The sequence below is a fragment of the Loxodonta africana genome, chromosome 24 (genome assembly GCF_030014295.1).
Source record: "Loxodonta africana isolate mLoxAfr1 chromosome 24, mLoxAfr1.hap2, whole genome shotgun sequence".
NCBI classification, from domain to species: domain Eukaryota; kingdom Metazoa; phylum Chordata; class Mammalia; order Proboscidea; family Elephantidae; genus Loxodonta; species Loxodonta africana.
The window spans coordinates 24,943,435-24,967,514 of record NC_087365.1 but is presented as its reverse complement, the minus strand read 5'-3'; the positions used below and the strand labels follow the sequence as shown (position 1 = coordinate 24,967,514).

General features: G+C 46.5%; 1 protein-coding gene across 4 annotated transcripts in view; it reads left to right on the top strand.

The window, feature by feature from the left end:
- Positions 1-23,388, top strand: part of CDS2 (CDP-diacylglycerol synthase 2) — a 68,785-nt gene extending 45,397 nt beyond the window's left edge. For 3 of the 4 annotated variants that reach the window (XM_010591538.3, XM_064275805.1, XM_064275806.1), the window contains exons 2-13: positions 5,383-5,519; positions 6,797-6,893; positions 8,074-8,171; positions 10,414-10,553; positions 13,054-13,112; positions 14,407-14,489; positions 16,760-16,847; positions 17,371-17,439; positions 18,358-18,510; positions 19,975-20,094; positions 20,547-20,650; positions 20,909-23,388. In XM_010591538.3, the coding sequence (XP_010589840.1) occupies positions 5,383-5,519; positions 6,797-6,893; positions 8,074-8,171; positions 10,414-10,553; positions 13,054-13,112; positions 14,407-14,489; positions 16,760-16,847; positions 17,371-17,439; positions 18,358-18,510; positions 19,975-20,094; positions 20,547-20,650; positions 20,909-21,038 (1,278 nt within the window). In that variant the 3' untranslated portion in view covers positions 21,039-23,388. Of the gene's footprint in view, positions 1-590; positions 718-5,382; positions 5,520-6,796; positions 6,894-8,073; positions 8,172-10,413; positions 10,554-13,053; positions 13,113-14,406; positions 14,490-16,759; positions 16,848-17,370; positions 17,440-18,357; positions 18,511-19,974; positions 20,095-20,546; positions 20,651-20,908 lie in introns of those variants that run through there. The other variant, XM_023550035.2, reaches the window with a different exon arrangement.
- The last annotated feature ends 692 nt before the right edge of the window (positions 23,389-24,080 follow it).

Genomic DNA, 24,080 nt, shown 5'->3' with positions numbered 1-24,080 from the left:
AGCCGCAGTGGCTTGCCAAGATAGAAACTTTTTTCTCTTTCATGTAGTAAGCAGATCTATACTCCTTTTCTGTTGCTGCTTGGTCGTCCTCTGTAGATAATTTGGAGCTCATGGTCTACTTCTTTTATCTTGTTGTTTGGTCATTCTTAATAGATGGCTTTCACCTCATGGTCTGAGGTGGTTGCTGGAGCTCCAACTAGCCTGTCCATATTTGAGGAATCATAAAGGAAGAATGGTAGAATTGCATGTACCACTTCTGTTAACGTCTCATTGACCAGAATTAGAAAATACAGTCTTTATTCTAACCTCAGCTAAAAATCAGAGCCTTATAATTACAGTGTCTAAGAAAGGAGTATGGATATTGGAACAATTGGCCACAACCCTATAATGCCTCATATAGTGCTAGTAAGAGCGCAAAAAATGTTGAGTTGCTGAACTAAGCTTTGCATAGACAGCTGTGATCTGGATCTGTTAATCTAAGTAAAGCCTGGTTTCTTTCTGGATGGCTGGCTGTGGCTGCTTATGCAGATACAGTGAGACTTATTTACTGTCTTTTCTACACTGTAGGTAGGTGCCGTGCCGGGTGCTGGGGATACAGTGGTGAGGAAGTCAACATGGCTCCTGTCCTCACAGATTATGGACTAGAGGGGAGCACTGCTGGCGAAGGATGAGCACCACTGGGACATACAGGCAGTTGAGGAAGTCTTGGAGAGACAGGTATCTCTTTGCAGGGAGCTGAAGGATAAATTAGAATTAGCCAGAGGAGAGGCGGATTTCAGGGAAGAGACTTCTAGGCATGAACAGCGTGAGCAAAATCCTAAAGGTGAGAAAGTACATCCTGTTTAGTGTGGTTACGAGAAACAAGGCTGGAAGCTTAGACAAGACCCACATCCCAAAGGGGCTTGTTAGCCATTTTAGTGTCCCCGTGGACATTGGGGAGCCATGGCAGGGGTTCAGGATGGGAAGTGACATGATCAGATTTTCTTTCTGGGGAAGTTCCTGTTGATGTACTGGGGATGGACTCAAAGCTGGAAGCAAAGTAGCCAGGTCGGCTATGGTGGTTACCCAGAGAATGGATGATGTTGGCCGGAATCGAGGGAGTTACAGAGATGACGGGAACGAGTGGATGGTGCTGAAAGCTGTTTTGGAGGTAGCATTAAAAGACTGGGTGATGGCTAGGCCTAGGGGTTGAGGGAGGAGTAACCAGGGGTGATGGCCCTGTTTCTCACTTGTTCAGACAATTGAACTTGTCAAATGGGGTTAGCATTAGAAAGAGCTAGACATGCTTTTATTTTCTTTTTAATTCCAAACACTATATATATATAATATCGTTGTTAGGTGCCGTTAAGTTAGCACCTAACAACAATGTACCTCATGTATAACAGAAGAAGACATTGCCAGGACTTGCACCATTTTCACAATCATTGCTGTGTTTGAACCCATTGTTGCAGCCACTGTGTCAGTCCATAATATATGTGTGTATTTATTTATCTGTTCCCCCAGTGGGAACTCAGATGAAAACCTACTTGTCTTTTTCAGTGAGAGGGACACGGGAGCTCCTGGCGCTCTTATTAAAGATAAACCTGTCTCCGGTAGCTTCACTCTAGGGGACGAGTCTGTAAGTGGAGGAGTTGATTGTCCTGGCAGCTTCCACGGGGCTTGATTGAAAAGATGGTGGGCACGGTATTTAGTAGAAAGGCCAGGCTTTCCTCCAGAAGAAGGCTTGTAATTTGCATATAAAACAGTGCAGAAAATAATTTGTATAAATTACACAGCCACTCAGTAAGTGAAACTTAAAGAATTTCAGTGTAATGTCTAAATTTCTAGTGCCAGTGGCAAGGACAGAGTTTTCGGAGATGTAACCAGCCATTGCATTGATCACTACCTTTTAAAAGTTTTCCTTTAAGACAGGAACCATCCCCGAAGACAAATCATCAGGCATGAAAAGGACTGGTCAGAGGGGGGGAGAGAGATGCTGATGAAGCGTGAGCTAATTAAATCAGGTGGACACTGGAGAGTGTGTTGGCAACTCTTGACTGGAGGGGGGATGGGAAGATAGAGAGAGAGGGAAGATGGCAAAATTGGCACGAAACGAGAGACTGAAAGGGCAGACTCAATAGGGGGAGAGCAAGTGGGAGAAGGGAGTAAGATGTATGTAAACCTACATGTGACAGACTGATTGGAATGGTAAATGTTCACTTGAAGCTTAATAAAAATTAATTAAAAAAAAAAAGTTTTCCTTTAAGAAGAAAGACTAGTGGGATGGCACCACTTACTTCCATTCCCAAGTTTTTACCCCCTCTTAGGCAAACAGGAACAGATTATTAGTATATTTTCTTCAGCAGGGTACAAACCTGAGTTGGCATCTGATTAAAAAATAGGGTGTAGGGTGGGGTAGCTCCCATATTCCTGGAACCCAGGCTTCCCAGGTGGGTTGGCACACTGCCATGGGCTCTGTCCAGCTCTGGCTCCAGCCATACTTTTTTTGGTTAAGCTCTGACCATCACCACTTGTGGGTGTCACCACGGAGTCTTGAGAAATTTTGAAGTAGAAGGGTGGGCCCCTGGGACCAACTGATGACTGAAAGGGAGTCTCAGAAGGTTGTTGCCCAGTATGCTTTTTAAAGCCAAGGAAATCCTGAGAATTAAGAGGAAGCGGAGAGCATAGGGTAGGAGCCAAACAACAGAGTTTTCCAAGTAGAGAATAAGGGTGAAAATTAGTTCTACAAATGCTAGAACCCTTTCTGGGAAAAGCCAAATCTTGACCACAAGGACCCCCGTCTGCCTGCGGCTGCCTCTGCCCCTCCCTTGCTGTCCTTTCCTGCTTCTGCTGAGGGAAGGCTCTGCCCTCTCCTGCTTCTGCTGAGGGAAGTCCCCCCTGAAAGCAGCACTGTTGTTTCCTGTTCTTACCAGCACCACAACCCCATGGGAAATGGCTGTGGGAGGATAAGTGTTGCTTTAGGTAGACTCTGAGAGGGCCTGCTCTGCTCAGCTTCTGTTGTGGAAGGAAGAGGGTCACTGAAATTTGGGGTGTGGCTGCAGCAGGGAAATGTTTCTCCAGCACCTGTTATTATGTAGTCACTTTACAGTTTTCTTAGCTGTTCATTGATGTGGCAGTTGATCACCCCAGTTACCTCCAAGACCAGCAGTTCTTTCCCCCTGTGAAGACCAGGGAATGGAGCTGGGACCAGGGCACTGCTTTCCTTGGCTGGCTGCTGCCGCCTTCTGCAGAAAGCTTTCCTTGACACCTGCCTTGCCTGCCATCCCCCAACGAGCAAACCAGTGAACATGCTTGGTGCCTCCAGGGCTTGGTCCAGCATATACCTCTTTTCTTCTGGGCGAGAACTTGGGCTCCAAGTCCTGGCCTCCTTCTGAGTCCATTATGAAGCTGCCGCTGGCACTCAGCTTCCCTTACCTAACCAACCGTAAGAAGCCATTCCTCCCGTGAGGTGGGGAGGAGCCAGAAAACTCCAGCCTGTTTCCTTGGCCTGCTCTTTTGAGACATCTACCCCTGGGGGGCTGGGTACCAGAGAGCTGGCAGACTTGTCAGCCCTCTCGGGGCTATGCCCTTTCCCTTCTAACAGGGATTTGCCCTGTCAGCCTCGTTTGGCCCTGTTTTAGCTTGTGGGAGAGTGGTCGTCTGTGTAGGTTGTCTCCTGTTCAGAGAGTGCCTCCAGGTACAGGGCTCCATGTACAGGGCTCTAAGGTGCGTATTCAGTGGGCCTGGAGTGAAGCCTAGGGACCCTGAAGTTACTTGAGATAAAACCTCCAAAGTTCATCTCTTCCAGGCTTGTTTCCTCAGGATTTTTGCTTTCTTTCTTAGTTGTTCATCATCTCAGCTGATCTGTTGTCTTGGTAATAACAACTCACAATGTCTTTATAACAATTCTTCACCTCCTTTTACTACTTTCTGCCTCAGTGTACCTCCCTTCACTTCACCTCCTTCCTAGCAAGGAGGAAGAGAAGCCCGATATGATGGTATTTGCAGGGCACAGTACCAGCAAATGGTTCATAAAAGGGTCTGGAAGGTCCACAAAACCTCCCGGTAAAGAGCTGGAGCTCCTTGCCCCCTGCCTGCAGGAACTCTCCCCCGCTCGGTACCGGCCTTTGCCCTGCCTGGGGGAGTCTGCAGCCTCTGAGAATCTCCTTGACCACAGGAAGGATCAGTTAAAAATAACCTTATTGTACGCACTTGTGTGCCTGCATGCCTTCTCACCTGCTTCTGCTCCAGCCCAGTCCCTGTGGCTCCTACATCCTCCCGCAGAGCATCTGGGGGCAGCCTGGTGGGGGTCCAGATGCTTGCATTTGAAGCACCACAGTTTAGGGGTCGGAGCTAGATAGATAGTCACACAGCATCATTACCTCATCTTTTTAAAAATAATATTCTATTATGTTTTTGGTGTAGGTTTACACAGTGCTTTAGGTTTCCATTCAACAATTTCTATACAAATTTGAATGGAAAATTGTTGGGTGACATTGATGATGTTCTCTTTCCATTAATCTAGTTTCTCTGCCCCCTTACATTCTTATCTTTGTTTTAAGTTAATTGTTGACCATTTGGTCTCATATAGGTGATTTTTTTTTTTTTTAAAGGAGCATAGTATTCATGGGTGATATTCTTTATCTTTTGAGCCAGTCTGTTATTTAGCTAAAAGATGACCTCAAGGGCTAGTTTCAAGGTTTCAGGAGTATCTCAGGACAGTTGTCTCAGGGAGTCCTCTAATCTCAACCCCATTGCCTCATCTTGCTGATGGTTGTGATGGGGTGTGGGTGTAAAGTTAACAGAAAATGCAAACGTGTTCTTAATGCCTTGGTCTTAATTCCATCTACCTGGGGAGGAGTGATCCTTGAGGCGTTGCCTGTTTCAGAACCTTTGGGGTGGTGGACTAGGACGCAGCCAGGGGTGATATTAAGTGTTGGTGGAGAGGGGTTTTCATGAGATGGATGGGCCTTCCTGGTTGCCCACAGCCAAATCCATGTAGGAAGTAAACCTGGGGGCACCTGCACCAAGGGCAGAGTCAGGAATGCGGGCCCGGTGAAATCCAGGCACAGTCTCCTTCAGTCTTTGGATACAAAGAGCACAATTCTCTGTCCTCTGGACCTATCCCTTCCCCACACCCATGTAAGACAAGGGGATTGTTAATGCAGGAGACTGTCTCTCCATGCAGGTAAACACCTCTGTTCCAGGAGATGCAGCCACCTTGGCACATGTCAGAGCAGTGTTAGGATTGGTGCTGCTCCAATCTGTTCCTGTGGACTGACTTTGCTGGGGTCCTCAGGCCTTTTGTGGTCTTTCCCCACAGATCTCTCATGACAGGCATACACTCCTCAATATTCTACTCAGCATTTCTGAACTTCCCTTTTCTGTGTGTCTGCCATGTAGGAGTTGGAGTCTGAAGCAAAGGTTGATGGAGAGACTGCATCGGACAGTGAGAGTCGAGTGGAACCTGCTCCCCTGCCAACCTCTGCAGATGATACCCCGGAGGTCCTCAACAGGGCCCTTTCCAACTTGTCTTCAAGGTAGCCTAGCTTAATGACACAGTTGCTTTTTGGGGCCTCACATCACATCCTAGTGCCGTGGAGGCCCCAAAGCCCTCATAGAGCTACTTCTGTTGAAGTGTGTAGGAAAGGCTGGCCCACTTGCCTTGACCTTGGTCTCCCCTGCCTCTGCCCAGGGCCTACTTTTTGTGGAGCACTGGGGCAGAACTGAGTGTGATCCAGTGCTCAACATGACAATGAGTGCAGGGGACGACCAGGAGGAGAGGAGCCACCCAGCCTGGAGGGATCTAGCCCTTGAAGGATGCTCTAGGCCTGGGGGTACAATCCAAAAAGGAGGAAAAGCATGGACAAGGGTGGGGGTGGGGGGTAGTGGCTGACACAGCACGTCCTCGGAGTTTGTAACTAACGAGTAGGCTTCTTGTCACTGTGGAGCCCACAATTCTGGTTCCAAGTTTAATTTCCCCTCTCCTACACTTATCCATTGTGAACAATTCCTTAAATTCTCCAGGAAGAAATTGAAAAAATCTCAACTTCAGTGAATCTAGGATTAAAACTTTTGACCCTTCAGAATCTCATCCTTCAAACACCAGCTATGTGGGTAGATTAAAAACACCAATAATAAGACCCAAAACATTATCTAAAAGTGTTAATATGTGTGCTGCCCAGTTATCCCATTGGAAGGCTGTATTGTGCAGTGGTTAAGGGCATGGATTCTGGAACCAGACCCCTGGATTCAAATTCCAGCTGTAGGACCTGTCTGCCTCGATTTCCTCATCCGTAAAAGCTAGTTATTCTAAGGATTGAATGAATTGGTGTGTGTAAAGTCCTTCTTAAAAGTTGCTGACACAAATTTGGGCTAGCTGTTTTTTATTATTATATAATTTAATATCATCACCCCAACAATGCAGGAGCAGTGCAATGTAGGATTCTGCTGCAGAGAAAATATTCATAGTGTTTTCTTCAGATAGAGATGGCAGTAGAAGCCATGCAAATGGATACAGAAGCAGAGGGCACCCGTTCGCCATGAGTGCTTTGCCTGATCCCTTCATTAAGACGGAAGCTGGATGTATTTTTCTACAGGCCTCAGGGCATCTGCTGAGTTTGGTTGTGGGTGAGGTGATGGCATTAGTGGCCCCGCTCCTGCCAGCATATGGCTAGTCCCTCTGTCAAGGCAAAGGAGGTGCTTCTGGAAAGAATTGAACTTCAGGGCTCTCTAATTCCACCCCTCTAGGGCTTGTGCTTTGTTTCTTTCTGCACTCCTAACTGGTGTTTTCTCCTTTCCCTACTCTCTAACGTAGATGGAAGAACTGGTGGGTAAGAGGCATCCTGACTTTGGCCATGATTGCATTTTTCTTCATCATCATTTACCTGGGACCAATGGTTTTAATGATGATTGTAAGTGCCATTTGCATGCTACTTTAGTTTTACTTCCATTTTTTCCTGCAGGACTGGTTTTAAATGCCAGGTGTCGTATTCTGCAATCAATGGGGAGTCTAGGCTTCTTAAAACATTTCTGCCTTGGAACATACGAGGCTTCTCATCTCTCAGCAGCAGCCCACTGTTATTACTCTAACTGTTTGATTAAACTGTGACCCCAGGTTATGTCGTTAGGTGACTCTTGGTTTTGTTTCTTATTTTCCTGGGTCCTCACAAATGGGCTTAGGGTTTTCATTAAGAAATCCCAGTCCACAATGCTTCTCCCTCAGCCTTCCCACCATCATGGGCAGGGTCAGATGACTAACAGCTGAGTGCTGAGCAAAGCAGTTGGATTTTTTCCTAGAATTTATATTCAAAGTCAAAAGGGAAAGGGATTGGTTGAGTTCTAGGAGATTATAGAATAAAAAGTTGATTAAAATAACAGGGCATGTATTTATTGTGGGAAATTGGCTCTACTCCTGTGACATAAAGGGCTGCCTTGCCATGTGGGATAGCATGACAGAGAGAGGAAGAGGAGAGCAGAATCATTGCAGGACTGAAAGTTTTCTTAAAGAAAATGATTTTTGTTGAAGGCCCATGTCTTAGTTTTCTAGTGCTGTCCTAACAAAATACCACAAATAGGTGGCTTTAAGGAACAGAAGTTTATTTTCTCATAGTTCTGGAGGCTGGAAGCCCAAATTAGGGTATTGGCTGTGTCGATTGCTTCTGAAGGGTTTGAGAGAGGAATTACTGTGTGGCTCTGTCCTAGTTTGTGATAACCAAGAGTCACCCTAGTTTGTGATAACTGAGAGAGAGCCATAGAAGTCCTTGGTGTTCCTTTGCATCCGCCTCCATTGTCACATAGCCTCTCCCTTCCCCCTACGTGACTCTCTTTGTGTCTCTTCATCCCTTTTATAAGACACCGCTCAGAAAGGATTAGGACTAAGACCCACCGTACTGCAGTATGACTTAACTGATAATGTCTTTAAAGAAAGACCTTATACCTGCAAACAAGGTCACATTCACGGATTACCAGGGATCCTGACTTCAACATATCTTTTTGGGTGATGTAATTCAATCCATAACAGCCCATGACCTGTTGGTTTTGTTTCCAAAGATTATAAGGATCTAATTTTTCTAATTTTTCTGTGTCCCACAGGTGATGTGTGTTCAGATTAAGTGTTTCCATGAGATAATCACTATTGGCTACAATGTCTACCACTCCTATGACCTACCCTGGTTCAGGACCCTCAGCTGGTAAGCTCGCTAGCCCCACAGGGATCCGTAGCAGATTTGGTTAAGTGCTTTGTGGTAGCTATTTACAGTGATGGTGGGTAGGAGGCAGGAGTGATGGCTACAGACTTGCACAGAACCTTTAAGCCTGGGGTGTTCCATGGGCCAGATTGTGCGGCTAAGCTTTGAGGAGTCTTTAGTAGTTACCAGAGCCTTGGTGGCGCAGTGGTTAAAGAGCTTGGCTGCTAACCAAAATGTTGGCAGTTCAAATTCACCACCTGCTCCTTGGAAACCCTGTGGGGCAATTCTGCTCTGCCCTGTAGGTCACTATGAGTCAGAATCAACTCGACGGCAACCGGTTTGGTTTTTTGGTTTTAGTAGTTACCAGGTAGGTGTCTGGAATCTTCCAGAAGAAACTAAGACCAGCTACCTCTATGGGCACGTTTACCTTGGTATTTGGGCCCCTCAGGTGCTTCATCATGGCCCCCTTTTCTGGACCAATGTATTTCCCATGCTGTAGCATCCCCGCATTTCACCAGTGTTGTCTGCAAGTTGGATGGTTTTGGTGCTACCATTTCTGGAACTTGGTTTCCTCACCTCTAAAGCAGGTGGTTGAGACTTTGTAGTTTTCAAACTGTGGTTTTGGAGCCCTAGTGCCTAGGAGGTGCCTTGGGAGCCAGAGGGCAGGAGCAAGACTGAGCATACAGGATCTGGCCTCCTCCAGAGAAACTTTCTCTGCCTTTCCTAGGAAAGGGCTCTGCTACCCTAAAGCAAAAACAACGGAAAAACCTGTAGAGCAGATGGTATCTGAGACCCTTCCTGATCCGAAGTTCCCTGCTTTACCAGCTATACTATGCTAAGGAGCCCTGGTGGTGCAGTGGTTATGCACTTGGCTGCTAACTGCAAGATTGGTAATTCGAACCCACCCAGCTGCTCTGGAGGGGAAAAGACCTGGCAATCTGCTCCCATAAAGATTACAGCCTAGGAAACCCTGTGGGGCAGTTCTACTCTGTCATATAGCGTTACTGTGAGTTGCAGTCTATTCAGTGGCACACAACAACAGATTGGTGACATTTGACCAGAACATTGCATGATGCTGAGAAGTCTTGTGCAAATACAAGCCCTTCTCATCGCATTACGCTGGAACACAGGGTTTGATTTCTGTGGTTTAGCCAGGCTAGAGAGTAGTGTTTTGGCCCCAACAGTTTGGTCCCGGCCAAGGGAGCCGATGTGTGCAGACTAGGCTGGGTATTCCCCTCCCAGGGGTGCTTTCCCACCATTCAACAGGGCGGGCTGCCTCCCAGCCTCCAGATGGACCCGTGATGGCCATCTGGGTTAAGATGTGGCTGTTCTGTGGCTGGAAAGCAGTGTCTGGAATTTTGTTAACACACTCAGGAGGTCTGACCTCTGGCCTGTGGTCACTTACCAAAGGAAGTTTTTGGGTGTGTGGAACAGAAAATAAATCTAAGACGGGGAGTTCCTGAACTTCAACAACTTGAAAAAAACAATGGTAAAGGGAAACTGTCCACCCTTTCCCAATCTTAGAATCCTTGACCAGTGCTCGCAGTGGTGGCTGCGTGGCTATTAAAGTCCCAGGGAGGTATAAGACCTATGGCTCCTCCCTCCGAGGAGCTCCAGTTGAGGAGAGCGGATATAGAAAAGTGAGAGTTAACGTTAGAGATGGTTGACCATCGGAGCCAGGCTTGCGGGGAGGGGTGGTACTCTGAGATGATGGGCCGTAGTTCATTGTCTAATGAAATGAGCAACTACTGCTCGCCCTGGAAATGCAAGGGAGACAGATATGTGAAGTTTTACAAAGAAAACGGTCTGAGCAATGAGTGAACAGTGGGTAAGTGGAGGGGATGTTCCAACCAGGGAAAAGGCAGGAGCAAAGCAGGCAGCTGGGAATGGCAGCGTAAACTGTTTTGACAAGAGTGGAGGCATCTTCTTGGGAAGAGTGGAAATAAGTCCAGGGAAAAAGGATGGGGGCACATTTTGGAGGGTCTTATGGTTTGAGTGTTCTTAGGGTTAGGTTTGGAAACTCCGCAAAAGGGGTAAAAAGAGTCCCAGGTTTGTGGTAAGTGAAGAGAGCTGCCACAATTGTTTCCAGAGAAACCTCTCACCAGCAGTGTTACCAGAGAACAAGTTCTGCTTGTTCTTTGTGACTCACGTGGAGGTCTTGCGGCAGGGAGGAGTGCGGCGGGGAGGACCACAGAGAGGCAGCGCGGGTTCCCTGTGCAGTGCAGTGACCTGTCTCTGTCTACAGGTACTTCCTACTGTGTGTAAATTATTTCTTCTATGGTGAAACAGTAACGGATTACTTCTTCACTCTGGTCCAGAGAGAGGAGCCTTTGCGAATTCTCAGCAAATACCACCGATTCATTTCCTTTACTCTGTATCTAACAGGTACACAGTAAGTGGGTCGTGGGTTCTTGTGTCTGTATGGTTTTCCTATGGGTGTTGAGTGGGAGTTAGGGAGTCTCTTGGTTCATGGGATGTTTGGATGACATTAACTTGGACTGTGCAGGGGAGCGAGCTGACGGCACAGTCGGGTGTTTGCTATGGCAGCTCTTTTCTGATAAGAGAAATGGAGACCAAGGAGGGTTTGTGGCTTGGAGAAGGGGGCTACAGTGTTGTGCCACCTGTCCTGTGTTCTGGCCTCTTCTGGAAGGCAGCATACCATGGTCTGTCCTGACTGCTGTTATCGGAGTCTGTGGTGTGACCAAAACAAAAATCCAGGAGCTTGCATGTAAAACCAAGTGACCATTTACTTCAGAGTAGTATCTTAGGAGACCGCCTCTATGGACCTTGCAGCGTGGTGGAAATTTTCCTGGGTTTCCATTTAAAAAGAGTCCGTGACCTTAGGGGGCCAAGGACTTCATCCTTCTGAGTCTGAGTTAGCTCTTCTGTAATCTGGAGCTAAAACTGCAGGGTTACTGTGAGGATTAAATCAGATATATTAAAACTTGGTAAACATTAACTGCTATTTAACATAAACTCAGTTAAGACTGTACACATATTCTAATAAGGTTTGTTCATTTCTGAGTTGCCTTCAAAGCCAGTTTATGAGGCACACAAGAAATTGGTTATCATTAATTTTAGTCTGATCTTACTTTTGATCAAGGTGGTAGCAATACTTTGGCTCTGTGAAAGGTACCTGGCCATTCACATATAAAATCCACCGCCGGGGGGTCTGCTGTCATCGAGGATATTCAGAAGAACACCCTCAGATCCTGAAAGCAGCCCCTACCATGGGGAGCTCAGGGCAGTGGAACAGCCACACACTTGCTGGGATAAGTCAGAGGCGTCTGGGCAGACCTGCTTTCAAGGCCTCAGCACACTTGTGGGTGAAAATCCCTTTTTGTTGCTGGAAAAAGGGGGTAGGCTGCAGACACTCTGCCACCATCTGGGTCAGAGTGAGAGAAACGCCGGGCTGGTCTGGGCCCTGTTCCAGGAGGACCTTGCTCTACCCCCATTCTTTAGGACCGAAAAAACAAAACTAAATCCATTGCTGCTGAGTCGATTTTGGCTCATAGTGACCCCACAGGACAGAGTAAAACTGCCCTACAGGGTTGCCTAAGCTGTAATCTTTATGGAAACAGACTGCCCCATCTTTTTTCCATAGAGCAGGTGATAGGTTCGAACTGCTGACCTTTCGGTTAGCAGCAAGCGCTTAACCACTGCGCCACCAGGGTTCCTTTCTTTAGACAGAGGCTGGCAAATTTTTTTTTTAAAAGTCCAGTTAGTAATTATTTTAGGCTTTGGGGGCACATGGTCTCTATCCCAACTACTGGATTCTGCCATTATGGCTGAAAGCAGCTGTAGACAATCTGTAAGTGAGTTGGAATGGCTGTGTTCCAGTAAAACTGTATTTAGAAAAACAAGCAATTGGCTTGGCTGCTGTTTGCTGCCGGGCTTTGAACCGGTTCGGAATGGTTCAGTAATTGCCAACCAGTAGGTGCGTTGCATAGGAACCAAATCTGTTGCCAGTTGAATTTTGACCCTAGTAGGAAATGGCGCAGTTTTACCCTGTCATATAGGGTCGCTATGAGTCGGAATCGACTTGACGGCAGTGGGTTTAGGAAATAGACGGAGCCCTGGTGGCGTAGTGGTTAAGTGCTATGGCTGCTAACCAAAGGGTCGGCAGTTCGAATCCACCAGGCGCTCCTTGGAAACTCTATGGGGCAGTTCTACTCTGTCCTGTAGGGTCCCTATGGGTCAGAATCTACTTGACAGCAATGGGTTTGGTTTACTTTTTGGTCAGGGAACAGACAGCAATGCCCTGCTCAAAGATGGCAGCAGAACCACGCCACTTTGGACGTGTGTCACTCTCCAGAGTTCTGGCAATAATCCAGTCTTCTATATCAGGCTCTGTGAAACTTTCGGGATCTGTGCAGGAGACTGGATTACTGGCAGGACTGTGGAGAGCCACACACATTCAAAGTGGTGTAGTCGGCTGCCATCCTTGAGTGAGGCACCACTGTTTTTGTTTTCCTACTCAGGTCAAAATCCTGCAGGCAACAGATGTGGTTGCTGTGCTGCCCTCATTTATGCTGGCAACTGCTGAACTGTTCTGAACTGGTTCAAAGCCCTGGTTTGCTGACCCCTGTTCTAGGAACAAAACATGCCTACTAGACAAACAGTGTCCTAAATTGAGTGCGGTCTACAAGATTTAAAATACTGCCTTCAACATGTTGATTGTCTTGAAGGAGTCATTTTCTCCTCCTGACTGCTTCTCCGGATAACTAGCTTGTTCTTCCCCCGGGGCTTTGGAATTGAGCACTGGCTAACTGCTGCTAAGAATTAGCCAAGGGACCCTTAGCACAGTTGAAAGAAATGACCAGGGCAAAGATGAACACAGGATGTGATTCATTCTGTCCTTTCTCCTTCTCCCTCCTCACACTAGGCTTCTGCATGTTTGTGCTGAGTCTGGTCAAGAAGCACTATCGACTGCAGTTCTACATGGTAAGGAGGGGTGTGTGTGCGTGCCAGGATTCTTGGTTTCCGTGAAGTTCTGTCCAGAAACTCAGCAGGCCGTCCATTCTTTCTGTGATAAAACCGGAACTCTGGCACTCAGTCAGTTCTGTATGCATCTAGAACCTGGGGCATGAACCTGTTTAGTTTGGCAGCTTGCTGTCCACCTAGGCCCAATCTCTGTTAGTTATACCCTAAGTAACCTCTCTACTAGGGCCCTGACAGTGAGCTCCAGGTGAGGCTCAGGTGAAGCTTCACAAATATCCTGCCTCGTACATTGCTTGTGTATCAGTCAGGGTTCTCCAGCGGAACAGCCAGTAGGAGGTATGTATGTGTGTGTGTGTGTGCGCGTGCGTGCGTGCGCGCACGCGGGCATGTATTGCTAGTTTTTTTCAGAGTTGCCTTCAACTCGTGGGGGTGGTGGAGTATATGTATATATATGTGTGTGTATGTATATGTGTGTATATATATTCCAACCGGTAGTCTGGAAACTGAGGCAAAATTTCTATGTTATCGTCTTGAGATGGAATTTCTTCTTCTTTGGGAAACCTCAGTTTCTGCTCTTAAGATCTTCAACTAATTGGAGGAGGCCCATCCACATTGTTGAGGATAATCTCTCTTAAAGTCATCTGGTTGTAAACGTTAATCGTATCTACAAAATACCTTCTCAGCAACATCTAGACTAGTGTTTGACCAGACAACTGGGCATCATGGCCTAGCCAAATTGACGCATAAAATTAACCATCACAACTTGGTGCCGATGATTCTCTCCCTCAATTTGAGAATGTCTGCTCTCTGAGTGCCTCAAAAAACTTGTTGCCATTGAGTCGATTCGGACTCACAGCGACCCTGTAGGACAGAGTAGAACTGCCCCATGGTGTTTCAGAGGAGCAGCTGGTGGCTTCAAACTGTGAGCCTTTTTGGTTAGCAGCCAAACTCTTTAACCACCACACTACCAGAGCCCCTCAGTGCCCCAAGTACTCAATAAATACTTGTTAAGAAAACAGAAAGTACTCAGGCTTTCAGAGCACAGGAAGATCACTTAGGAATATGCTCTGCTGTCCTTGGCTGAGTGTGGGGGTACTTGAGATGGGGAGTGTAGCTGGGGCACAAAGTGTTAACTCCCAGAGACCAAATCTGGTCCCTTTTTACTTCCAAAAAGACCGGCTTAGAAGCAGGTATTTTGTCTGCCAGTTTCTTTGCAATTTTCTATTTGGTGTTGACTGTTCTTTGGAGTTATCATCAGGGTAAATTGTAGGTAGAGCTTACTGTGTGTCTTCTGCAGTTTGGCTGGACCCACGTAACCTTGCTGATTGTTGTGACCCAGTCGCACCTCGTTATTCACAACCTGTTTGAAGGAATGATCTGGTGAGTGAGGGCGGTGGGGACTCTTCTTTATTCAGCAGCTGTTTCTCCTGTGCAGAGGGGGGCTGCCTTAGCCTCCCAGCCAGGGGTTCTCATACCTGAGCTGCATCAGAGCCCCCTGCAGGGCTGGTTACAACTCAGATTGCGGGACTCTACGTCTAAATTTCTGCTTCAGGAAGTCTGGGGCGGGGCCTGAGAATTGGCATTTCTAACATGTTTTCATGTGCTGCTGTTGCTGCTCTTCAGGGCCCACACTTGGAGAACCACTGGGGTAGGCTGCTGGGAACAGGGACATTTAAAGAACCAAAAACAGTGCAATTGTATGGCAACAGGTTTGAAAACCTAGAGGAAGTTTGTGTGATATCCTGGAAAAATGTAAATGACTAAATTTTAAGGAGAAAACTTGAATAGATCAGAAACTATACAAGAGTTTGAAAAATTGATTAAGAATCCACACCTGGGAGAGGAACCAGGATCAAGTGGGCCAACAGCTGAGTCTTATCTAACCCTTGATACCAAAACCGGCAAGCATAGGAAGGGAAGAACAAGCATGATAAACTGATTTCTCTTACGTTTATAGGTAAACCATTCTAAATTAAATATTAGCAAATTGAATGTGGCAATTTGTCAAAAGAATAGCATATTCTACTGAGTAGACTATTCCAGAAATCAAGGGCAGATTCAACAGGAAATCTGTGAACACTGATAGAAATCAGCAGGGTGACTCAGGAAGCTGGAAGATCTTTTATGTGAAGAAAAGGTGAGGGCATATCCTGGTGTCCGTGGGAGAGGCACTTGAAACGGGGAGGCACTTGACTGTTGTGTTTAAGATCCTAGATTGTGCCTGTTCCCCATCTTAGAATGGGGTTATTATGATACCAGCCTCGTAAGGAATGCGTTAGTAAATAGATGTAAAGTGCCTAGAACAAAGACTAGCTCCTGTGGATGTCAGCTTTAGGCATTATTATATTTAAAACAATTATAATAGCTTGGGGAGACATGTAAATCTTTCTCTTGCTCTCAGGGTTTTTGTTAGGTATTTCTTAAGAGCGGTGTGTGCTGAGTCTTTACGGCCAAACATGCCACTTGAATGGTGGATAATATTAAAAACTCTATAGTTATTGTATCTATATGGGGTCAAATTGAGTACAGCAACTGGAAAGATTAGATAGGACACTTAGGGAGCAGTGAGGAATAATTTGGAAAAGGCAAGTGAGACTGGTCGCACAACTTGAAGAATGTAATCAGTGCCCCTGAATTGAACACGTAAAAGTTGTTGAACTGGTGTGTGTTGTGCTCTGTATAGTCTCAGTAAACAAACAAAACAAAACTCTAGTTACTGGTTTTAAGAATCTAACTAGAAGACGTAATAATAGCCAAGGAAATGTGTTAGAAGCCTTGACAAAGTAAAATAATGTTACAGGGGCTGGGAGGCGAGTGGAGTAAGGAGAGTACAGATGCCCTGAACCCCTCCCTTAAACAGGAAGTCAGAAAATCCTGCCTGAGGTAGAGGGGCCAGGAAACCGAGATTAATATAGATTACGTTAAGCTCTAATGCTGTTGTTAGGTGCTGTTGAATTGGTACTGACTCATAAAGACCTTACGTATAACAGAAAGAGCTTAAAAAAAGAAAGGGACTGTCAGAGTGCGGAGAGAAGAGAGAAAGAGATGTGCAACCGTGGAAATGCCCCGTTTCCGCCCCCTTGCAGCGAGGATGACCAGATCAGCAGGGGAGCAGAGATGGAAATCCAGCTGTGTGTTGTGGTGGTGTTCTCAGTGCGGTCCTTGGGAAAAGTAGGACTCAAAGGAGCTAGTGATAAACAAACAAAAAAACGAAATAAATCATGAAATAATTGCAAAATGTATTAGGTAGAACTGTAGAGGTAACTACGGGAAGAAAAATCAGAAATGCGTAAAAGTGGTTATTTTTGAGAATGGAGATGGGGTGGAGAAAAGAAGGAAAACTTATTTTTTTTCCTTTACTGTTTGAATTTGTAATATCATTTCCCTATATCACTTTATAATAAAAAAGAGCAAATGACACTGTATAGATGTCAGCTCCATTTCTTAGTAGTCATTCGGTAATACATGTCAGCTCCTAGGTGCTGGGTTTGGCTTATTTGGTATTTTATTTCTTTTTCAGTTATTCCTGAATGGGTTACAGGTACTTAATGGGTTATTTTGATATTGAGACCCACATATAGCATTGTTTCGTGGACTTGCAAGGTATGAGGTCTTGATACAGTTGATCTCAACTTTGCTTTATTTCCTAGGTTCATCGTCCCCATTTCCTGTGTCATCTGTAATGACATCATGGCCTATATGTTTGGCTTTTTCTTTGGTCGAACCCCGCTCATCAAGGTAAGTGGATTACCCTAATACGAAATACCCTGGTGAGGGGAGGGTGGAGCCTTCAGTGCCAGCAGATCAGCCTGAGAGGCAGAGAAGAGATCTAGCTGGTGTGTATTGTGGCCATGTCGTTATGTTTTCCTGGGGAAGGCTGGCCCACAAGAGCTGATCATAAATTAATTTTAAGAGAAAACATTGACAACCGCTCAGGAGAAAAAAAAAAAGCTAATAAGGAAAATATTTTTATCAGACTATATAGGCACACTTTTGAGGCTTTGATATGGATTTAAATGTTGTCGTTTAATTAATGTACTGCTTTTTAATGTATTTAAAATATCCGAGTGACCGATTGAAACATAAAGGAAACTGGGGGGGATTAGAGAGGGAACAAGGAAACCAAGGCTGGGGAAATTTAGAAGATGAGGGGGTTAAGAGAATGGGGTTTTTTATAATAGAGAGGTGTTTGTAAATAATTATAGTTTCCAAAGCCTGAGTTATCAAACCCCTTTGCTAAGAACTTGCTTTCTGTCCACAGCTCTCCCCGAAGAAGACCTGGGAAGGCTTCATTGGGGGCTTCTTTGCCACTGTGGTGTTTGGACTCCTGGTAGGTGGTGGCGCCCGGCAGGGTGGGGGAGCGGACGGAGGCCTCACACCCACCATCCAAGGTCTGTCCAGGGCTAGAGAGTGTGTTTCCCAAGCTTAGGAAGTCTGTCCTGCTGAATCGGTGACCTTGTGCTGAAGAGGGGCCAAGCACGGTACACCATCACCACCAGGGACAGTGCTGGCTGTCCTTCCCCAGCCACCTTTCATATAAGGGCCTGGTGGTGGAGAAGCAGTGGCCGTGCACACCTTGCCCTCCCTCATGCCTCAGTGGGGCATGGTGACACCCAGCTGGCAGCATCTTGTCCAGACATGTGATATTTCAGGGGCAGAGAAGGAGTAAGGGGTGATGTGCCACACAAACCCAGGTTCCCCCATGTGTGCCCTGCCTGGAGGTGGGTGATCTTGCAGCCCTCCTGGGAACATGGTGCCCTGCTTCTGATCCCCAGGCCAGTCTCTCCATTCTCAGAGCTGTCTAGCTTAGTGCCGACCTCCCTACCTTTATAACTCTTCAGCCTCTTTCCTCCTGGCTGTCTGCCCCCGACTGTCCCGCTCCACCCTCCATTTATCATTAGGTTAAGAGATCTTGAGGGATACGGACTGTAGCTCCACTCCCCCAAAATGGTGAAGCTGCTTTTGGTGCTTTGCCTAAATTCCTTCAGGTCTTTCCTGAATTATTTTAGGACCTGGGGGTTTGGGCAAGTATGTGTGTATTTATCACCTGTGGGACCTCAGTGGGCCGTGAATGTCTATTTTTATTTATTTTTAAATGGAGGTAAAATATACACATAGTGAAGCATGGGCCTCTGATTTAGCACACAGCTGGCAGTTAGGTGCTTGGCAGTGTGAGGAACATCTCAAATGCCGTGTCTGGTGGCCAGGCTGGATGGCTAGAACTTGCTCATCTTTCCTTCATCCTCAGTTGTCCTATGTGATGTCTGGGTACCGATACTTCGTCTGCCCTGTGGAGTACAACAACGACACCAACAGCTTCACCGTGGACTGTCAGCCCTCAGACCTGTTTCGCCTGCAGGAGTACAACATTCCCGGGGTGATCCAGTCGGTCATTGGCTGGGTATGTGGATGGGATGGATGAATGGCCTCAGGTCCTCCTCGATTGGATAGTGACTACAGAGCGAGAGGCCCCCTCCCATAAACAAAAACAAAAACACCCCAAAGCCTTGAGACCTAGGATGAAGGATAGTTGCTCAGGCCAGTTCAGGGTGAGGGCAGCAAGAGACCCTTCCTTCCACCTCATATCGTTCAGACCAGTGGTTCTCATTGTGTGCTTTATTTGTGGGTACTCAAGGGACCCTGAGATCCTTTCTAGGGGTCTGCAGAGACAGTATTTTCGTACTAATCCTGTAACATTATTTGTCTTTTTCCCTTTGTTGGCATTTGCCATGGTGGTGCAAAAGCTGTGGTGGGTAGTGCTGTTGGGCCCCAGAGTACGAATCAAGGCTGCAACACCAGATTATGCTAGAAGTCACTGGATTCTTCACGCCTCACGCTTGCAAGAAAAAAAGCCCTTTTCACTGAAGAATGTCTTTGATGAAATAGTAAAGTTAATTTTATTGAAGTGTTGACCTTGAGTACACATCTTTTTAATATTCTGTGTAACAAAATGGAAAGCATACATAAGGCGAAATGGCAAGTATGCTGCCTCCAAGCACAAGGCTTGCCTAAAGGAAAGGCACGAGGGTGGTGGTTTGAATTGTGAGCTGAACTGGCTCTTTTTTTCTAAAAACATAATTTTTACTTGAAAAGAAGTGACAAACTATAGCTGTTCAGACCCGGGTATTTGCCAGACATTTTCTTGAAAGTGAACAGAGTGAGCCTGTCACTTCAAGGGAACAACTGACAGTCATTGTTATCAGGTATAAATTTGGCTTTCAAGTGAAAATTAGAATTTTAAAAACTTGAATGTGCTGCTGTGAGCTTGACAGCTCCCTAATACTTAGACTTTCCTACTGAGGTTTGCGAGGATGAGATGATTTTTGGGGGTATTATGTAGTCAAATGTGTCTGCATTTGGGAGACTTACATAACTCTGAACTAGCATAGTGTTATCCAGCCGCGCGTGAGTGAGAGATCCGTTCCCAGTGCTTAACAGTCCACAGGAGGCGCATGGAGCAGGGCACGAAAAGTTCATCGGTAGGGTTTCAGGTTCCACCCTGCAGCTAACTTCCAGCAACTACCACTTGTCAAGTTCTGGTGTAATGTCAGAGAAGGAGATCCACGATTATCTGAACAGACTATCAAAATACCCTTGCGTTTTCAATGACGTAGTCTGTTAGTCTGTGTGAGGCTGGCTTTTCTTTAACCAAAGCAGCATTTTACACAGCAGATTGAGTGCAGAACACCTTAATGTCTTCAGTTAAGCCGGACATTAGGGATGCAAAAATGAAAAAGAAACAAAAATCCAGTCTTCTCACTATTGTGTGTGTGTGTGTGAAATTTTAGTTTCGTAAGTGATGGATGCTAACAGGAATACGGCTGGGCTTGTGGCCATCTAACTTTTGTACATTGTGTTCTCTCAGAAAACGGTCTGGATGTACCCCTTCCAGAGTCACAGCGTTGCCCTGTCCACCTTTGCCTCGCTCATCGGCCCCTTTGGAGGGTTCTTTGCAAGTGGATTCAAACGAGCCTTTAAAATCAAAGTAGGAAAACCCTCCTGTCGGTGTTTCTCCTTGTCTCCCAGCCAGGCTCCTCCCGTCTCACTCTCTCCCCCATCTTCACCCATCTTCTGCCTTTTTCCACTGGCTCTACCCTGTCAACCACCACTCTCTTCAAGATACCAGGCTATTCGTGTGTGTTCTTCTTGGTCCATACATTGAATTTCGGTAGATTAAATAAAAATGTGTTGTCTCCAAGAAAATTCAGTAGTTGGATTTCCAGTTATTTGTTAGCGTAGCTTTCTTTAAAAGAACATTTGGTAATTTAACAAGATTGTGTCCTATGATAGCCTCAGCATTTGAGTCGATGTTTAATTCTCCCTTTTTGTTGACCTCAGCTACTCAGGACACAAACAGGACATGGGGTGGGACTGTTAGGCTGGGGTTTGGTCACTGGCTGAGTCCAGGCTCATCGACCCTTCGCTCACCTCTAACAGGACTTTGCCAATACCATTCCCGGCCACGGAGGCATCATGGATCGTTTTGACTGCCAGTATCTGATGGCCACCTTTGTCAACGTCTATATCGCCAGTTTTATCAGGTACAGTGCTTTCCCACCTGGACCGAGTGAGCGGAGTTGTAAGTATGGTGAAATTGAAGAGTGTCAGCTACCTCCAGACTCGCGGGAAAAGCCTCCCAAGTGTGAATGCAGTTTTCAGTGTGACTCCTATGGATTCCCTTTAGCCCCACTGCCCTCCGTTAGTCCAGATAATCCTGTGGTCGGAGCAGCCACTCGTTAATGGGGCCCTAGAAAGAGCCAGGCCCCAGCTCAGTGCTGCTCCTTCCCCTCCTGTTCCAGGGGCCCTAACCCGAGCAAGCTGATCCAGCAGTTCCTGACCCTGCGGCCCGAGCAGCAGCTCCACATCTTTAACACGCTCAAGTCTCACCTGACTGACAAGGGGATGCTGACAGCCGCTGCGGATGAGTAGGGGCCGCCGTGCTGAGAGAGCAGGACTGAGCAAGGGGCGGTCTCAGGCAAGCCCAGCTGATGTGTGACTTAGACAAGGACAAGGCTTGAACTCACTTTTTTTTTCCCTTTTTTTGGTAGAATTTTTTTTTGTTGTTAAAAATATCTGTATATAGAGTCTGTGTGTTTATGATTGGGATTGTGAGCGAACTACAGCTTCGAGTCGGAAAGAAGTCACAGCGTAAACCCACTTGGGTTTTTTAAACAAAATATTTAACAATCTGGAAGACAGTGTTGCCCAGCATGTGAGCATCTACTTGGTGGTCCTAGCCCCCCGTCGATTGCAGCATTTCTGGGCTTGATCAGAGAGCAGTGAGCATCTGCGTCTGACAGGCAGGGCAGAGGCGCGGCTCGGGTGTCTTTGCTGTGCTGGCAAGCTTTCACCTGAGTGCTCCCTGGTAACCTCTGCCTTGGAGCTCTGAGAAGAGGGTTGCCTTCTGCTGGGCCGAAGGGACACAGGCTTATTCACCACACAAGCATTCTATCTACACAGAATCCTGCCGAGCCTAAGCTCTGCTTTACGATGCAGTTTCCCCTTACTTCATCACAGGCTGAAAGAAGCTTTCAGTTTTTAATTTTTTAAGAAAGCACGAAAAATTATAATCATCTGGAAAATACCACACTGTCATATTTCAGATGTCTGCAGTAGAATGTACTGTAACTGAGCCCTTTCCTGCAGGTTTTAGGCTCGAGTGTCTTCTATGGGCAGTCCGGCTAGCTGTCTTTTCAGGGACGTGGCTGTACACGTGTGTGCTGTAGACCTGCTGCTGCTGAATCCTTCCTGGGGCTTTCTCATTAGTCAGGGAGCAGAGGGAATGAGCTTCTAGTTATTCATGCGTCCTTTGCCCTACCACCCACGTGGCTGCTGTGTTGTGTATAGACTACTTCTGAGGTGAGTGCGCGCGCGCGTGTGTTTTACAAATCCCTTATTTCTCAGTGATTTCAGTCATGCCATGACTTCACTGAAAACTATGGAAAACCTAACCCGATTAGAGGTTTGACTGTACTCAAGATTAAATGCGTACTTTTAATATAACGTGACCAGTTTAAGTGTAGTTTGTATCTTACTGGGGGACCTCTTTTTTTTTTTTTTAAACTGTGATTTATTTTTTTCCTTCCTAAATACAGGAGTATGATTGACTTTGGGAAGACACGTTCTTTGTCAAGACAACAAGCAATGGAGTGTAGTTGAGGGAACTTGGGGCCCAGATACGTTAATGCCATGCCACGGTTGTTTTCATTGCCTGTTGAGGGTGTAATGATTTGTGTCAGCACCTTGCCTATTGGCTGTGTTATTTTCTTAAATCAGCCTTCTGGCTCCCTGCAAGCTCAGAGCCCAGGTCGCTGAAGTGCACCAGTGATGTTGAGCTCACAGCTCGCTGTGTGAACACACACATGCATGCAGGATTGAAGCAGCTCCTTTCTCTCAACTTTTACTTCTATTTCAGCTGAGTGGCTTTTCTTTTTCAGGCCCATGGTCCCCTTAAAAGCAAAACATGCTTTCAGGAGGGGTTTCAGTCCTAGCTCTGTGGCCCTGGGCAGGACACATTCCTCCCTGGGTCCTTCTTTTCTGAGCTGTCTGGGACCTTCCACTTTTCCGTGATGCTGGCTGAGCAGGTTCTTGTTGCTGGAGGCGGCTTTGGGTATTGAACCTGTCCTGGACATGGAAGAGACAAGTGGTTTTAGGCCTTTCCTCTAAATACTTGTCTTTAAGGTGAGTCAGTCCTGCAGCAACAAATCCTAAATAGAAAAGGTGATTAGTAACAAAGCTGGAGTTTTCTAACTGGAGAAAGATCCCCAAACTGGGTACAGAAGTACACCTCATTTGTCCTGTGTTGCTCCATGGGGACATTTGGTGGGGTCTTTGGGTTGAGAGCAGGGAGCATCAGGATGAGCCCAGCAGCTGAGACCTACTCTTGAGTGGGACTACTTTGGGACCAGGGAGCCTGGCAGTAGCAGGTCGGCGAATCCCAGAGCCTGTGGGTGGGTGGGATCCTGCAAAACTGAAGCTAGAGACTCATCAGAGCTGCCAGCAGGAAGGCCAGTGGGTTAGCTTAGGTTTAATTTCTGCTGGTTTCCCCATGTGCTTTCTGGTGAAATATGAGAAATTTCCTAGTCTGGTAGCCAGGAGAACACTGCCCCCTTGTGTCTGTATAGCGCAGTGTTGTTCTTTCTCCATTTACTTTAAATACATCCCTCTGCAATACTGAGAGACTATTTTAACAGACACCCGTGTCAGATCTTACTGGGTGGTATAATTTGCTTCAGATCCTTTTTTCCTCCCTAAATAAAATGGAACGGTTGAAGCTCTCTGTGTGTTCTCCCTTGCCGTGAACTCATTGTTTATCACTTCATGCGTGGTTTTATGTTTCTGCTAGTTTATGTATTTATAGATATTGTGTAGTCCTGGTTTAGAGACTTTGTTTGTTTTCCAACTTGTGTCCTGTACATTCTCACCACAGCCTCCTGAGCACCTCAGGCATGCGTCATCAGCTCTGTACCGTGAGGAATCTGGGCCAGTGGAGGGGGCAGAGGGAGCAGGCTTCCCAGCTCACGTGGCCGAGTCAGAACTCTGTCTGTTTTGGGCTCTGCCCACCAGGACGAGGACTAGGTTGTCTCCCAGCTCCACTGACCTTTGAGGAAGCAGTGTAAGTGAGCCTGAAAGTTTGCAGCATTCTTTCCCTCAAACTCAGGAGGCCTGACCTTACTTCTCGTACGAGCTAAGAGCTTGCATTGTCTTTAGTGATGACAGCTGTGGGGGCTCCGAGCCCTCTCTGTGCGTGTGTGTGTCTCCCCTCAGCCTCTCCCAGCATCTGAAGATGCGGATTTCTGTTTTATTCCTGAAATTGAAACCCTCTCAGGCAGCATGGGGCTTATTTATGCTTACTAATTTTTGTGTGTTTTATATTCTGAGTATTTTAGTAGCTACAGTGTGACTGTATTTAAAATATATTTACTCTTACCCAACCAAACCCACTGCTGTTGAGTTGATTCCGACTCCCAG